General features: G+C 29.0%; 1 protein-coding gene across 1 annotated transcript; it reads right to left on the reverse strand.

The window, feature by feature from the left end:
- Nucleotides 1-3,792: 3,792 nt before the first annotated feature.
- LOC121225564 (zinc finger protein ZAT11) lies at nucleotides 3,793-4,872 on the reverse strand. The gene has a single exon (XM_041109911.1). It carries the CDS (start codon nucleotides 4,449-4,451, stop codon nucleotides 3,960-3,962), a length of 492 nt encoding a protein of 163 aa, XP_040965845.1. The 5' UTR covers nucleotides 4,452-4,872; the 3' UTR covers nucleotides 3,793-3,959.
- Between the last annotated feature and the right edge of the window lie 12,350 nt (nucleotides 4,873-17,222).

Below are 17,222 nucleotides of genomic sequence, written 5' to 3' on the forward strand. Positions count from 1 at the left end.
TCAGGCTCAAAATCTACTATATGTGCAATTAAATATATGGGTGTCCAAGTCAAACCATAAGTTATTGTCATGTGTGAGTTTTAGTCTGATTAATTAGTTCATAGTCGCAAAACCTTAACAATAACGTGACTAATACAACTTGTATCTAAGCTACACTTGGAACGGTGAACATCCTGACTATCATGCCAACACACGGAATTCACAAATACATATCTTTTAATTATACATAATATGATATGAGTATTATGAAAATAAGAAATCTATCATATCACCATCAAACAATGAATATTAAGTTTGTTTGATAAGAAAGTGATTGGATTTAACATCATTCATATACACATAATCTATGATTGAAATCAAAATCTTTGTACAACATTAGCACATGACATGTTGGAACATAATGTTCATCTTAAATCACTAAACAATGAACCTGAATGGGTTTGTAATAAATTGTTTCATGGAATTAAAGGGCAACAAAATTCTATGAAATTTGGATATAAATGCTTGCTTTTATGATGATTTTTTATCATCTTGTTGGCCACTTTAGAAATGATGTGAAACCAATAAATATAATTAAAACCCCATTAATTTTGACAGATCATTTTCCTCTCTATATAAAGTAAAATGTATGGAGTCAATTAATTAAGTTGGCAAAAATAGTTAAAAGAAGAATCTCTCCCCATTTGGCATTTGAATTTTAGGTACTTAAATGAAAGCATTCATTTTTTAGGAATAAAGTTTTCCATATTTGAGTTTATATACTAAATATTGCTTCTTCAATTCAAAGACCGCTAGTTTATTCCTTAAAATGCTTTTTTTTTTCCTTTTAATTTCATTTATGGGGGAAAATACGAAGGGTTCTTTTGAATGGGTTGTACGTTTATCTGTTATTAGTGTAAAAACAGTGGTAGCGGTGAGATTAGATACTGTAGTTATACTGTAACGTGAGACAAAAAGAAAACTAAATACACTGCACTGGAGGTAAACACCCATCCAAAAGAACCCGAAGGAAATGATTGTAATTATACATGTATGACATATGTGAATAATAATTATAATTAATGAGTTTCATTGAATTGAGTGCAACTGAAGCACCCTAATTATACTCTTTAATCTTAAAAAGGATTGAATCTTCACAGAATTACACTGGTAATTAGCCATGACGACTCCATTTTTTTAGGTTATGTTCGGATAACATAGAAGAATCGGATAAAAATGTAGCTATAAAAAAGTAACTACACCCTTGTAATTATAAGAAATTTTAATTCCCTGAACAATTTTACATGATAAAATGTAATTACATTGTAATTTTCTATGTCATGTTGATAATATAAATTATAATTACACAACTATATAATTTTAAGTTCTAAATTTTTTTATTAATTATAATAAAAAACTATCAATAATATTAGATAAAAAAATTATCTAAATAAGTAATAAAATTTAAAATCAAAACATCATTTTAGTCCAAGAAAATATTCGATTTTAACTAGAAAAACAAGAATTTTATGTAATTTTATCTAATGTTGGTCAATTAACTTTTTTTGTGCGAATTATAAGAGAAGGGTAAAGCCCTAACTGCAACATAACTAGTGCGACTCGAATCTAGACGACACCTGAAGTGATGAACACTCTAACTATCAGGTCAGCACACAATGCTCGATCTATTATCTTTTTAACATTAAACATATATTCGTTCCATGTATTTATTTTATCAACGACTTATATTTATTTATGTTAGTAGTAGTAGAAAAAGTAATAAAAAATTGAATTAATACTAAACGGAATAATACTTTGAACTAAATAAATATTTTACATTTAATTTTGAAGGAAGCTATTAATTTTAATTTTTAAAAGGTACAAAATAAATTTAAGACATTAATTTAAGGCCTTTTCAGCAAACAAAAAGTTCGTAGCTGATTATTTTTTTATGGTCCAATTGTACAAAAATAAATGTAAGTCCTTGATAAAGGCCCACTTTAAAGCATGTTTGTTGTATTTATAATCCAAAGTCATAGTATCAATGCCGGAGCCAGGGGTTAGCAAGAGTTGGTCTTTCCTAAAATAAAAAATTTTTCATTTAAGTTTTTTATAATTTATAAATTTTTAATTAGTAATGAAAAAATTACACTTTGTCTCCTCCAAAATGATAAAAATTCGATTTAATTTTTTAAAAATTATAAAGATATAGATTATCAAAAATCAATTCATCTATATAATAACTCCGTAAATATTTATTTACTGGCTTGATTTAAGAAAATAGGGTCCTAAAACCGTATTTTTCAACATCACTTACTTTCGGATCGTTATAGCTCCTTTCTATTAACAAACTGGTTGACGTCTCTACTAGATACCAATTCTTAAGCTTATTGACACCTTTCAAGCTACAACCAAATATACATGGGCTTTGAGGATTAAGAAAAAAAAAAACCTCATTTTTCACTAAAGCTGGTACATATTGCCTCATGGTAATGCTTAGTGCGACATATTAGAGACCTATGTGCTAGATATTCAAGGATCAAATAAGTTGGTCTGCGGAGATGTATCCATATGACACAGTAGTAAATAGTTGATCCATATGACAACATATTGATAATCTAGAGGCAACATTCTAAATGATGTGCAAATATAACATTCGTTAAAATCCAACAAAAATGTTCCTCCAATGTAATGATAAGTTAATCCTTAAATTTCATTATTTCACACAAAAGACTAGAAGTGTGTTGAGTGTTTCGTGAGTATGGAGGCCAATTTTCCTATTTATATGGCACAATTCCTGAATGTGACGTATTAAGTAGGTCTCTATGCATGTCAACACGTATTCTATTCTAGAGTCAACACGTAACCCTTGAGTATGGGTTCCCTTACATGATGGCGCGAACTCATCTGGTGCGAACTCATACAAGTGAATTTTATGGTTTCACTACTAAAGTAAAGAGGCTCGGGTTGGGAATGACGAACACCATAACAAAGTGAAATCAGATAAAGTACATCCTATCTTGGACATGAAAGTCCCCACAACAGCCAAGGAACTACAACAACTAACAGAGTGTGTTGATGGCCTTTACATATTCATTTGTGGGGAAATGCCTACCATTCTTTAGCTCCTATAAGCTGTTGTTAAACTCAAATGGAACGAAGAATATCACAAAGCATTTGACGATTTGAAAACTTTCCTTCATTTGACACCCATGTTGGCCACACTAAGCCTTGATGAGTATCTTTCTGTTGCAAATAATTTATGCTAATGGTGATTAGATAATATAACAAATAATTGTGGGTATTTTAGTCAATTTAAAAATTTTAACACAATATCTAAATTACCCCACACCCATAAATCAAAGGATAAAATATAATTTTTGGGCCAAAAACTAACGGCCTTAATCCAAAAACATCAATGCGATTAGACAAAAAACAACAGAACACTTATTCCAATTCGAAAATGAACTGTCACCCATTTCAAGATTTTTTAGAAAACTCATTAATTCTCTATTGTCGGTTATAGTTCTCCGAAGCTCACGATTAGTCTTCTCCAAGATCACCATCCATCGTTCTCCTCGATCTTCAAAAATTTTAAAACACTTCAAGTACATTCAAATTCGCATCCTCGTTATTATTACAACATCAAATATGTCAATACTCAATTCGCAATTCAAATAAATAAGTATTATACAAACTAATAGTGGGAAAAAGGTTAACTTACCGATATTAACCCTAGTCCCTAGCTATCTGATAATAAATTTTTAGGCTCATTAATAAGGAAAAAAACAAAGGTGATCTAAACGTGAAGAACTGAACAAAGTTAATATCTATAAAAAAATAGCGTCAGCCTTAGATCATGTTGATGTAATAAATAACCAAAAAAATTATAAGAAAAATATTAATTTATTTTAAAAAAAGTGAAATATTTCTATTTATGAAATTAATGAACAAATATAAATTATTACAAAAAAAATAGTTCATAACAAAAAATTTATTGTTGGAGCTCCCTTGCCTAGCTTAAACAATTCCAGATCATTCTCCAATGGAGTCAAATTCAAATCTAAGCATAAAACCCTTCTGCTGTTAGATTTCTTCACGATTGGTTCTTCATGCTGGTTTTCACTCAAAACACCCCTATGCCTCCTCATATGTCCACCCAGCGCTTGCCCAATCGCGAACTCAAGCCCACAGATCGAGCACTCGTGTGTCTTAGGCTTAGCTGGTGACGCTTGATTCTCCGACATCTCGCTATCTACTTCTACCAACCTGGGCTTCTTATGACTTGCCCGATGACCTCCTAGAGCTTGGAACGAATTGAACTGTCGGTTACATGTTTTGCACTCGAAAACCCGGCTCGGGTTAGTATCGATCTCCGCGTGTTCGTATTGATCTCCTCCTTGTGAAAGAAGCATCAAACAATTTGCCAAAGCTAAATTATTCTCTTCTCTATTGAGAAAGCTTCTCTTCATGGTTTTTTTAGGGGTATGGTGTGAAAATATAAAGTTTTTTAGGAGAAGTGAAATAGGACTTTCGGGTACCGTAATGTTTGGTATATTTATAGGTTGGTTAGAGGAAAGATATAAGATTTTTGACTTTTTTATAGTTGACCTTTTGGAATGACTTTTGTGCCCTTGCTTGGTAAGGCAAAAAGGTAAAGGGTATTTTGGGAATAAAAAATGGTTTGGAGAGTGGAGGGTTCGAGTGTGAACTCAACTCGACTCGCGCACACGTCAGCATGACTAAGTAACTGAGCTAGCCAAGCCTCGCGAGTTGAAGCGAGTTGTGGAGTCTTCGTCAGAATCGGAAGATTCTAACTTGTTCAGCAAAATCCAGTGACTGGTCAAGCTGAATGACGTCTTCCCATGTGGAATTTTAATCTTTTTGAGTTTCTAGGTGGCAGACGTGGCGGTTTATGGTTGGTTCTATGATGTTACTTATACTACGTTCGTTTTTATGTGAACATACACCGAGAAAGAAAAGGAGAGTTAGCATTGGTTGTGACTTATATATTATGTGTGTGTTCTTATCTATCTTTTATTTAAATAATAAACAAATTTTATTTAAATTAATTAAAAAATTATAAATATTAATATAAAAAATCTATCCATACTTGGTACACACAATGATTTTGACTAAGTTGGTGTCATTTATAATCACGTCTAGACTCAATTATTAAATCACCAAAATGCCCTTATTATTTCAATGCAATAAATATTATTTTCAGGGTATTTGTATCTTTTTAAAAAAAATACAAATATAAACAAATCGTCTGGGTAATCAACGAGCTGAACTAAAATCTAACCGCATATGCTGTGACTCAAAGACTGACACGTATAACTGTGGATAATAGATCTCAAACTCGGATACTTAAGACCCAAAAACTTTTGCTTTGCCAATTATGCCAAAGCCTCGTTATTGTGTAATATATACAAATTGTTGAATAAATAGATTAAATTTTTAAATATTATTTTAAAGTAACTAAAGAGGGAATTTCCATTTAAAGATAATGTTATAATAATAGAGTCAACATATGTGATAGGAAAATGTAGAGTGAGTTTCCTTGCAAAAGCTAAACAACACAACTTGTTTTAGGTAGACCATCAATTTGGTTGTTTATTCTTTCGTCATTGTTTATTTACATTTTCAGTGACGGAATTATAGGGAAAAAATGTCTTTCCCGAGACTCTTCTCTACTATGCCTAAGAAACTATCGTGTCAAACGATCTATGGCATTTACTTTTACTATCAGCGACGACATTTAGATTGAGTTCGTGGGCAGTACTCTAAGTACGTACTCACATTAGTTTTGAGGTTAGAACAAGTTGTAATTCTGACGTGTCAAAGACTCCAAAGGTTCAATCTAAAGTCTTTTTAGTGAGAACCTTTGTATTTGCCTATGGTCAGTGTGTTTATTGTTCTAGTCGCGTTATTGTTAAAGTTTTGTTCTCATATTGTAATTCAAAAAAAAAAAATTTTAACGACACTTTCAAAAAAAATGTTTTATAAGTTTGACAAATTTTATTTATTTTTGGGATAATGATAAATTTAGCCTTCAATGCTTGTATTTGTTGTTATTTTGGCCCTTATTCTCTTTTTTAAGTTAAATTTAGCTATTTTTTAATGGAAATTTTGACAAAAAAAGATTATCTTTTTATCAATATTCGCGTGACAGTTCACGTGCACTTCATACTGACATGATATTACTTGACAACAAAAAATTTAAAATTTATAAAAATATTTAAAAAAACTAACGCTTTAGTTAATATTTTTATTAAAAAAATTAATTCGACTCTTTTTTAAAATTTAATAGTTAAATTTGACTATTTTTAAAATGTTATGGGCCAAAATTAATTTAAAAAAAAGGACCAAATTGATAAAAGATATAAACATTAAAGACTAAATTTATCATTAAGCCTATTTTTTAATCGATGTTTCTTAAATTTTCATGCCACAATTTAAATTTCTCATATGTTTTCATTGGTTTTACAAAACTAACATTCTAATTTTTTTCAAAAAAATTTAATTTACATTGAACTAGAAGCTTTCCTTATTTCAAGGAAATAAGTAAAATAATTTCCGATTTAACCTATTCAAAATCACTTTTCAAATCAATTTCTTTATCAATTTTTAATCTAATCTAATCGATTCGATTCAAACAACACTACTTCATATTCGATATTTCTATTTTGGTCTTAGTTCTTAATTAGTCACAAATTGATAGTGATACATCAATTAAAATAATTTTTTCCTAAATTAGAAATATAGGTACAAATTTTTTAATCCACTTGTCACACATCCAATTGTTACAAATTGCTTAACAAAATGGTATACTTTAGTTATCTCAATGTGGGATATTATCAATTTTAGCCCCTTCTATTTGTCAAGCATTCAATTTAAGTCATTTTTCAACATAACTTTTACCTTTGCCCCCTTAAACTTTTATAATTTTATGTTGGCCCCAATACCGAATTCTTGGCTTCACCCCTACTCAAAATCAAACATTGCTAGGAGAAAAAAACTATGAATTAATCTTTCATAAACCGTAAAACAAACATGAACAATAAATGAAAATTAAATATTGTAATTCACCGTCTAATTAGCTAAAATAAGCTATAAAACATTTACTAAGTGGAAAATTGCAAATTTTCTTTTTGGCCACAAAAATAGACAAAGCTTGACTTTTTTTTTTCCTTTTAAGAACTTCCCACACGTTTAGGACCAAATTGGCATGGGTGATGGACAACTTGCTTTTTAGGTTAATGCAGATTACTAAATACAAAAATTCTATGTATTTTAGTCGAAATTTCCCTAACAAATAGACCCTTTGCGTCTTACTTTGTGTTATTGTTTTTTTTTTTTTGAAGTATTGAGGTCATGTGCAAGTGGACCTTTCCTTGTCTTTATCACCATTTACTACTACATTCATTACTTTCAAATATTTATCTTCTTTTTTTTAGAAAAAAGAATCGTAATTTAGTGATAAGAATAGGTTAACTTATGGGCAAAGTAAGAGCCTTTTAGATAATCTTTAACCAAATGTGGTTTCAACTTTGTTGGTATATTTTCTTCCGGGAATAGGATTACAGGTTTTAAAATAATCATACTGAGTTTGAACTTTCAGAATGTTTTATCTAAACTGACAATATGAAAGCAGTTAAAGTTATTTGTGACTATTTCATGTCATCTTCGAATTTTGCATTGATTAGACGTATATGTCAAGTGTTGGAGGAGGTTGGTAATTGGTTTTTGCAGTATATTTTCAGAGAGAATGATAAGAGTATGTTGATTGTATAACTATGGTGGCATTTTGTAGAGAAGAAAGATTGATAATCCTTGAGGATCCACCTAGAGGGGTTCCTATAGTCTTAAGTTAATGTAACCTTTGTTTTTCTTTCCACAAAAAAAATGTTTTTTTATTACGGATTGAGTTTTAGCTCAATTGGTATGAGTATTATGGTCAATATAGGAGGATGTGGGTTCGGATTCGTTGAAGCGCATTATCTTTCTATTTATGGGTTAGAGAGAGATTATGAGTAATTCTAGGTATTGTATCAAAAAGAGCATATATAAAAATTTGCATAAAAATCAATTGAAGCTATAGTTATAATGGGAAAATTAATTGCTTATCATACATAATATTTCGGGTTTAAATTTCATTATGATCAAAATTTTATTAATTTATTATAAAAAAATAACAGCACTCTTATAAAATTATAACTTAATTTGTTATGAGAATAATTCATAACTGAGTTAATATTCAATTGACTCATGACACCAACTCAATAAAACACTTAAAATAAGTATAGATATAATTTTTTTATTTTAATTTAATCTTACATATTATTGATAGGGAAATACCTCACAAAAATAAATTAATGAGTCATGTCTCTTTTTCTTTTTTCACAGTAAACTCCTTTTCTAATTCAAATTAGAATTTTCATTAATATGGAGGGATCACTTATGCCGGTGTAAATATAATTATAATAATTTAATAGTTGAATTATTAATATATTTACATCTTTTATTAGAGTTGATTATGGGTCGGGCTAGGCCTCAATAAAATTTTAGGTCCTTTTTCTAGGGCTGAGCCTGACTCGAAAAATGGGCTTACAATTTTGTCCAAGCCCAACTCAAATTATAGAAGTCAAATTCGAGCCCAGTCCGACACGACCCGTGTCAAATTTTTTAGACTATTTTATTATATACAAAAAATTTTAAAAAATAAAATATATCAAATACACTTAAAAATATGAAAACAACAAATAAATTGAAAATACATCAAAAATTCGTTATACTAAGATAGTTGCAACTAAATTAACAACAAAATATAAGATCTACAATATTAAAATAATATTAAAAACAACAGCGAAACAATATTAAAAACAATAGAAAACGCACAAAAATCAATACCAAACAGCAAAAACAACAACAAAACATCAGGAACAGCAAAAGAAATAGAAATATATTTTTTATTAAAAATAGTTAATTTATTCAGGCCAGGCAAACCTCATTTGTTGTCCAAGTCCATCTTTCGGACCTATATTTTTTTTCAAACCCTCCCAATTTTCGGTTGGGACGAGCTGGGCGGCGTGACCCATGATTAGGTCCATTTGTTATGCATGTATTTTTTTTAACCAATCCAATATCTCTATCATATCAAACCAAAATATTGTCTATACTAATATGTATTTAATGGTTGAAAGTTTCTTTCTTTTTACCTAAAACACAGTTAAATTTTCTTTTACTCTAAACTTGACATGCATGTAATGGTTGGATTGTTAAGACATAACAGAAGTTACGAAAAGATGTTAACCCAAATTAATTTTACACCGATGTAAGTAAACCATGTGATTCATTGTTCACCTTATTTCTCTTGTCGGGTGCACGAGGATAAAAGAGTAATTTGAGTGAGGATATTTTGTTGATTACTAGAAACTACTGAAAAGCTTCATAGGAGATAGTTCATACAATTATTGGAGCAGAATCTTACTTAGCTGGTAAGTTAAAAGGTATAGAAATCAAATAATGAATAGAGCAATGGACTATTGATTAATTTAATTAATAAGGTAGATAGGAACTATTGAATCATTTTCACTATCACAATCCTCATTAATTCACACTTCTCAAACAATTCTATTGCATTAAGCAAAGCCTAATTCACTCAACTGATTTTAAACATGAAAATATGATCTACTAAGTAGTGAGTAATTTAGGGAAAGAAAAGTTGACCAAAATTTCATTAATGATAACTTAATGACAAAAAAATCTTCTCGCTTCGCCCCTGTTTTTAATATAATATTATACATTAAAGATTTTATGTTTAAAATTTGATTTTAGTTAAAATAACCTGGATTTTTTTTAAATAAGGATGATAATTTAAATTTTATATTTATAAAATAAGTAGTAAATCATATACCGAAAAAAATTATAATTTAAATTCAATTAATTGTTCATAAATTGCACATAAATTTACAAATATTTGACTTAATAATTACAATGAAATTCTTTTATGAGTTCAATTCTTTTGAATAATCTCATTATAAGTTCTGATCATGTCTGTTCTTTTTGACCTAGAATTACCTATAGTCGATCCTACAACCATGAATAGGAGGATAATACGCTTTAATGCACTCGAACGCACATCCTCCTGCATTGACAACGATATTCATGTCAATCGAGCCAAGACTCAATTAACATGAGTTTAATATTTTTTTGAATAATTGATTGCTAAATTAAAATAATTAATGTGAGCAAAAGAATCCCAAGTTTACGAAAAAAAACGAAACATCCTAATATAAAAAAAAATCTCATAATTTTAGGCCAAAAAACATATAGATATGAATAACACATTCACGTTTATTATTATTATTATTTGAATATTATATCTTTTCAAAGAAAACGTGTATAATATAATTCTATTAACAGTTCAAAAATTTTTTTTAAAAAATTCTCCCAAAAATATGTCATTGCTCACCTACCTGCTTTAAAGATATACATGCTTAAATTAGATAATTTTGAAGAAAATAAAAATATTATATTATAAACATTTTTTTTTGGAAATGTTGACTGTCATAAACAGGATTTTAGGTGGGGGGGAGAAGTCGGAAATTTTTTTTAGTGGGTTGAAATTAAATTATATATTTTTACTATTGTAAAAATATAATTTCGTTATTTTAAAAATATATTAATTATTAATTTTTAATAGATTAAATTAAATTTTTATCATTTTTGAAAGGTCAAATGCAATTGTACCATTATTAATTTAAAATTTTATAAATTATAAAGAAGTTTAAATGGAAAAAAATTCATTTTAGACACCGACTTTAGGTGTTGTATTTGTATTTAAATTTTTTTTGGTACAACTAATCATTTATATACTATTCATTTTACACTATCAACACGAGGTTGGAGAATCTTTTGGATAAACAAAAGGCATGGAGATAAATTTAGCCTCCAATATTTATTCATTTTGTTATTTTGGCCCCTATTCTCTTTCTTTCTTTGTTTTTTTTTCATTTTGGCCCGCAACTTTTAAATTTTAGTTACATTGCTTGCTTTTTGAAAAAAAAAAAGTTTGAACCCATAAAACCAATAAAATTCTTACATATAGTGAAGTTTGAACCCATGTCACTGGCATCTATAAAACTTTAACTTTATCACTTTCAGTAAAGATTTATTTTAAGAAAATCTTTGGACTTGTTAATGTGTTATTACATCAAAGATACTATGGTCCATTTATGGAAACCAATCCTTGGTTTCTGAAAATTGGACTGGATACGAGCGAAGCAATTCAACTCTTGGAATGTAGAGATTCAATCGAGATTACATTGCTGAATATGGAGAGTATATCTTCGATTGATTGTGCTTTGAATGTTAATGATGTAATAGTTATTTCCAAGAAGTTACTTTGTATTCACTTAGATTCTATGTTAGCAAACCATAATTTATATATGCTTTGATGCTTGTTTAAGTTTTGCATGAGAGCTTATTGAGTGCATTCTAATATATTCATTGAGGAACAGTTTTTGTGAGAGCGTGCATATTGAATTGTAAACATTTTTGAGTGTTTACTGTCCAAGTTCTCAAGAGAAGAATTTGGATGTGAGTGTTCTAGTCTTTAGGTACAAATGTGAGATCTCTATACTTGGGGAGTGATAAAGTGCAAATCAGTTGTTGTAAGTGATTAAAAATAGTGGAATTACTCACTGAGTTAGGTTCCATAGGGAAAACGAACTGTATAAACAAACTTTTTGTGTTTTTTATTTTATTTGCACAATTTTTGCAGTGCCAAGTTGTAGTGGTCATTACAATCGAGCACTTCCATTTACAAATTTGTATTTCAGCAAACAAGTAACTCAAAGTAGCAACAATTTACAATTTGACTAAAATTTAAAGGTTGAGGTCCAAAATAACCAAAAAATTTAGCGTTTGAATTTTTTATTGTTGTAATATTTTAAGGATTATTATTTGATACACAAGTAGTGGAGTTTTTTTTAAAACTTCACAAACAAGGTTAAAATACCATTATGTGTCTCATTGACATATTTTTATTTTTTAAAATATTAATTAAATACACTTGTCAATCTCTTAACCTCATTTATGGAATTAAAAATTTTCACTGTATGTGTATCAAATAATTTTTCATATTTTAATTATCAAAATACCTAATATATTTTAATTAGATTAAACAATGTAATTAATGAATTCAAAAAATACATATGTAAAATCTTGTGCAACACATGTGAAATTAAGGACTAGTATATTATAAAACGGGAAGGATCCACTTACACCGATACTAAAATAGTTTTACACCCTTTTGGATATTTTTGTACGTTTAATATTTTGACAATCTGACCGTTGAATTTATTGATATAAGTGTACTTGTCATGCATGTAAAGTTTTGAACCGATGCAATATCTTTATCATATTGATCTAAAATATTGTTTATATTAATATATATTGAATGGTTGAAAGTTTTTTTTACATAAAACAGATAATTAATTTTTTTTACTTCAAACTTAGCATGCATGATCTATATAAATGAAACATAAAATTCAACGGTTGAATTGTTAAAATATTAATTGTAGAAAAAGTTATGAAAGGGTGTAAAACCGTATTAGTTTTACACTGGTGCAAACAGATCTCTTCCCATTATAAAAAAGTTAAAATATATATTTTTGGTCATGATCAGGGTATTCACCGTCGACAGTAGTGATTAATCCTCTCGCCGCGGGTGCTCTATGAAATGTGTTCCATTCTCATTAGTGGGAATCAAATCTTTGATGAAATGAATAACCATCACACCACATCTCATAAATATTTTAAAAAAAATTCATTATTTAATTTAAATTCAAGTTAGATGGCTTAATTTTTGTGAGGTTTGAACAAAGAAACTTGTTATAGAATTGACAATGAAAGTATGAACAAATTATTAGCAGCCATGCTCCCCAGCCTTCAAATTTCTTTGAAATTTAACATATAAAGAAAAATGGTAAGCACAATATAGAAACTAGACCAGTGGGCAGTGGTGGTTAGGTTAGCTAATTCATATAAATATCAATAAAGAATTAAAAAAAAACTAGAGAGAGAGGACTTCATAATGCACTCAATTTAAGTTTGGTAACATGCTCGGTGTTAATTCATAGCACTCGAACCTACATCTTTCTGTATTAATAATAATGTTCATACCAACCGAATTAAGACTCAATCGAGATGCAATTTACTAATTATTAGTTATCATTAATAACATTTAAATGAATTACACAAAATTTTTTCTCCAATTGATGATTTCATTACATACTTAGAAAAATTAGAACTTTGAATATGACTTAGAAATATTGACTTGAAATTTGCAAATATTGTGAAGCTTGTGCTGCTCACTGGGTCAAATTCAAAGGTCCATTAGGTTGCCCCTTTGGATAGGCAATTTGAACCTACCACCACGCACTACCGAAGTTAGCTGCCAAAAGCGACATAAACCCCCCCAAAAAAACTCAATTTCTACTTCAGACCTTATATTGTATTTTACTCCGTTTACTAAAAACTGAATAAATTAGTCCCTAATCGTTAGATTAAAGAGTAAATTAGTCTTTTCTATTAAAAAATTTATCCATTCTTACTGTTTAAACTTAGTGTTGCTGACAAAATAATCAAACAGTTATACGTAACTTTCTCACGTATGCCTCATTCTAATATACAAAGACTAAACTTTAGTAATAGAAACGGATGAAATTTTCAACAAAATGACCAATTTACTCTTTGATTTAACGTACAGGGACTAATTTACCCATTTTTTAAATAGAAAAGATGAAATGCAATCTTACTTTGAATACAAGGGCCTCTATGATACTTTTATCTATTTCATTGCACTAAAATAATCAAAATTGAAATGTCTAATTTTTCCAAACTTTGAAGTCCCATAAATTAATTTCCTATCTTATTCATACCTAATACCCCCTAATGTATTCCTCGAGTTGATTAAGATATTGGGAATGTGAATGAAATATCTAAGAAAATGGAGAAATGTTATAATTTTAGTATTTTTCAAAAATTAATAATTTCATTTTAAATATTTTTACTAAATTTTTTAACTTTGACCCCTCAATTTTATAATCTTATCTCAGCCTTTTCTAAACAAAATTTCTAACTTCGTCCTTATTAGTAAATCTATTGTATGGTCGGATAGAATTTCAGTTTAAATTTTTTTTTCTTTACCCAACTCATTGACTTGAATTGACTATTCATTTAATATTAAAAAATTTTAAAAAATATTTTTATAATCTTTTTAAAAATATTTTTACCAATAATTTTAATATAAAAAAAATCTTTTGAATTAATAGATAATAATTCAATTGAAATAAGAATGCCATATAATAAAACTGAAAACAGATAAGCTGTTAGAAGGGAAACTTCTGTCCCGGGATTCGATCCATTGCTGTCGGTCTCGGTTACCATGGCATGCCTTACCACATCGCCGGAAGACTTGGAATTTTGCCGGTGATGGCCGGTGTTGTGATTATGGGACAATGACGTATTGTTTACCATAACCATAAGAATGTTGTGCAAGAAGCAGCAAAAGAGAACACTGCTCGGCAATCTGTTCTTATCATGCATCCACATGATCACTCCATTTATTATTCTCCACATCTCCTTGAGCCTTGTGAGAGACATTCGTGCTACCGTTCTTGTTGCGGCGTGCCATTTGCTGAACTCGAGTTAAAGGACTGAGTTCACCGGAGCCATACGTCGATTGGTTCATTCTGAAAGTGTCACCAATGATCGATAACGATTCGCCGAAGCTCAGCCTTCTGAGAGCAACAGCTACTTGATTGTTTAGAAACAAAGTGCCATTTTTATAAGACAAGCTCGATTGTCTAGCCATCATATCCTCCTTCCCTAATGAACAGATATAGTCGAATGTCTTTCTTGAAATTCTGAAACGGTTTAAATATCATTTGTTGAGGTTCGTATTCGGTAACTTTTCTTACATTGGGGTTGAACTTTTTTGTTGTTGTCAAAATTAGGTTAAGAGTTTGGCAATTGTTTTTTAAACGAGCCAGGCCTTAGGTAAAATTTTGACATGGGCTCAGCTCAAATCACATGCCTATATATATTTGTATTTTTAATTTAGGTAAACTACAAAAGTAGTCATTTTTATTTGTTTCAGATTACATTTTAGTCACTTATGTTTAAAATGTTACGTTTTAGTCACTTACCATTAAACTCCGTTACCTTCCTAACAGCGGTCTTATGTGACAGTCCAAATAAGTTTTAAATGCCAACTTGGATGTCCAATCTGGCAGTCCAAATTCAATTTATTTAATTAAAAACATATTTTCATCCAACAACTGAACATCCAAGTTGGCATTTAAAACCCATTTGGACTGCCACGTAGGACTATCGTTACAGAGATAACAAATTTTAACGGTAGGATGACCACTTCATAATAGAACAATAACGTAGGTGACTAAAATGTAGCATTTCAAACATAAGTGACTAAAATGTAATCTGAGGCAAACAAAAGTGACTATTTTTGTAGTTTACTCTTTTTTAATTTGTTGAGAAACATTTATTTTAATATTTTTAATGTATTTGATATATTGTATTTTTAAAATCTATTTTTTATAAAAATAATCTAAAAAATATTATTACGATCAGACCGAGTCGAGCTCAAATCTAAAATTATTAATATGAACCGGACTTAAACTAGGACTAAATCGAAACCTAAAAAACAAATTTAAAATTCTATATCCAACCCAGTTGACCTAACCATAATAAAGTCTAGGTCGAATGCAGATGTGATGTCGACAACAACATAAATCATCCACAAAAATTCAAAAGCATCAATTAACATCAAACTCATTTGCTAACAAATGTCCATTTGTCACAAAAGAGCAATAGTAATGGTTGGATGTCCCTTCATTCCAAACATATTTCAATTCACAATAAACCTAAAATAATAAACACTAAACAACACTAGTCCCTTAACTTTGTTAAATTTACATTTCGATGACTCAATTTTTAAAAATTATATAATAATCATTAATATTATCAAATTTTATATTTTGATCCCTTGTTCATAAATCTCCGTTAAGAGAATGATGTGACACGATAATTCAAAGGGTTAATAACTATTAAAATTTATAAAAAGCAAGAAACCCCCAAAATTTCGTTCAAAAAGTAAAATCAATAAATATTAATAGAACTAAGAAGTACCCAAAGAATCACAACTTCAAATGAAGAAAAGAAAAAACCATATATATATAGGGATAATTCACTAGACATCCCTAAACTATGACCCTCATTTTAAATTAGTTTTTAAATTTTAAAACATTCTAATTACATCTCTAAACTATTAATGTTATATCAATTATGTCCTTTCATTATTAAAACTATTAATTTAATCACTAAAGACATGCCAAATATTATATAGTTAAATTTAAAATGAAAATTTTAAAGAAATAGAATGTTATCGTATAACTTTTAAAAGTAAAAACTAAAAATAAAATAAAATTGAGGGAAAAAGTGAACAATAAAGCTTATGTAAAAACTTTTAAAACATCCATTTTTATAATATTCACCTTTTTTTTCAAATTATTCATTTTAAATCATGATTCATAACAATTTTAATAACAAAAACACTTAACTAATACAGTCTTGACTTTAGTAACAATTTTTATAATATTACCATATGTCATGGTTGAATGCCCCTACAATCATAGCTCCTCCTATCCATTTTACATGTTGCCATTGATCCATCAACCTAACTCTAGTAACTAAATTGAGAAAGTTTATATATATATATAGAAAAGAGATTGCATGAAATTGTGATTTCACGTCAATTTTATCCCTTCTTAATAGGAGAATGACAAATCAAAATCTTCCTCCTAATTTTTAGCCTTTTCCTCTGAAAAAATCAATTTCAGCTAAAAATGGTAAAAATTAGGAGTAAAAAATCTAATTTGTCATCCTCTTATTAGAAAGGGATAAGGATAACGTGAAATCACAGTTTTATATAATCATTTTCTTCTCTCTCTATATAGCGATAAATAAAACAATAAAATTACATCAAATTAATTGTTCAAAAGCTCCCCTCATTTTGTCTTATTGTAGAATCCCTAAAACTTCATTAGGAACAAAATCAAAGACTAAATCCAGCTTAGCCAAACGATCTGTAATTGTGTTGTCTTCTCTAGGTATATACCTAATCTACCATTGTCCTTCAGATCTCAAAATTTGCT

This window comes from Gossypium hirsutum, chromosome D13 (genome assembly GCF_007990345.1).
Source record: "Gossypium hirsutum isolate 1008001.06 chromosome D13, Gossypium_hirsutum_v2.1, whole genome shotgun sequence".
In the NCBI taxonomy this organism is placed as follows: domain Eukaryota; kingdom Viridiplantae; phylum Streptophyta; class Magnoliopsida; order Malvales; family Malvaceae; genus Gossypium; species Gossypium hirsutum.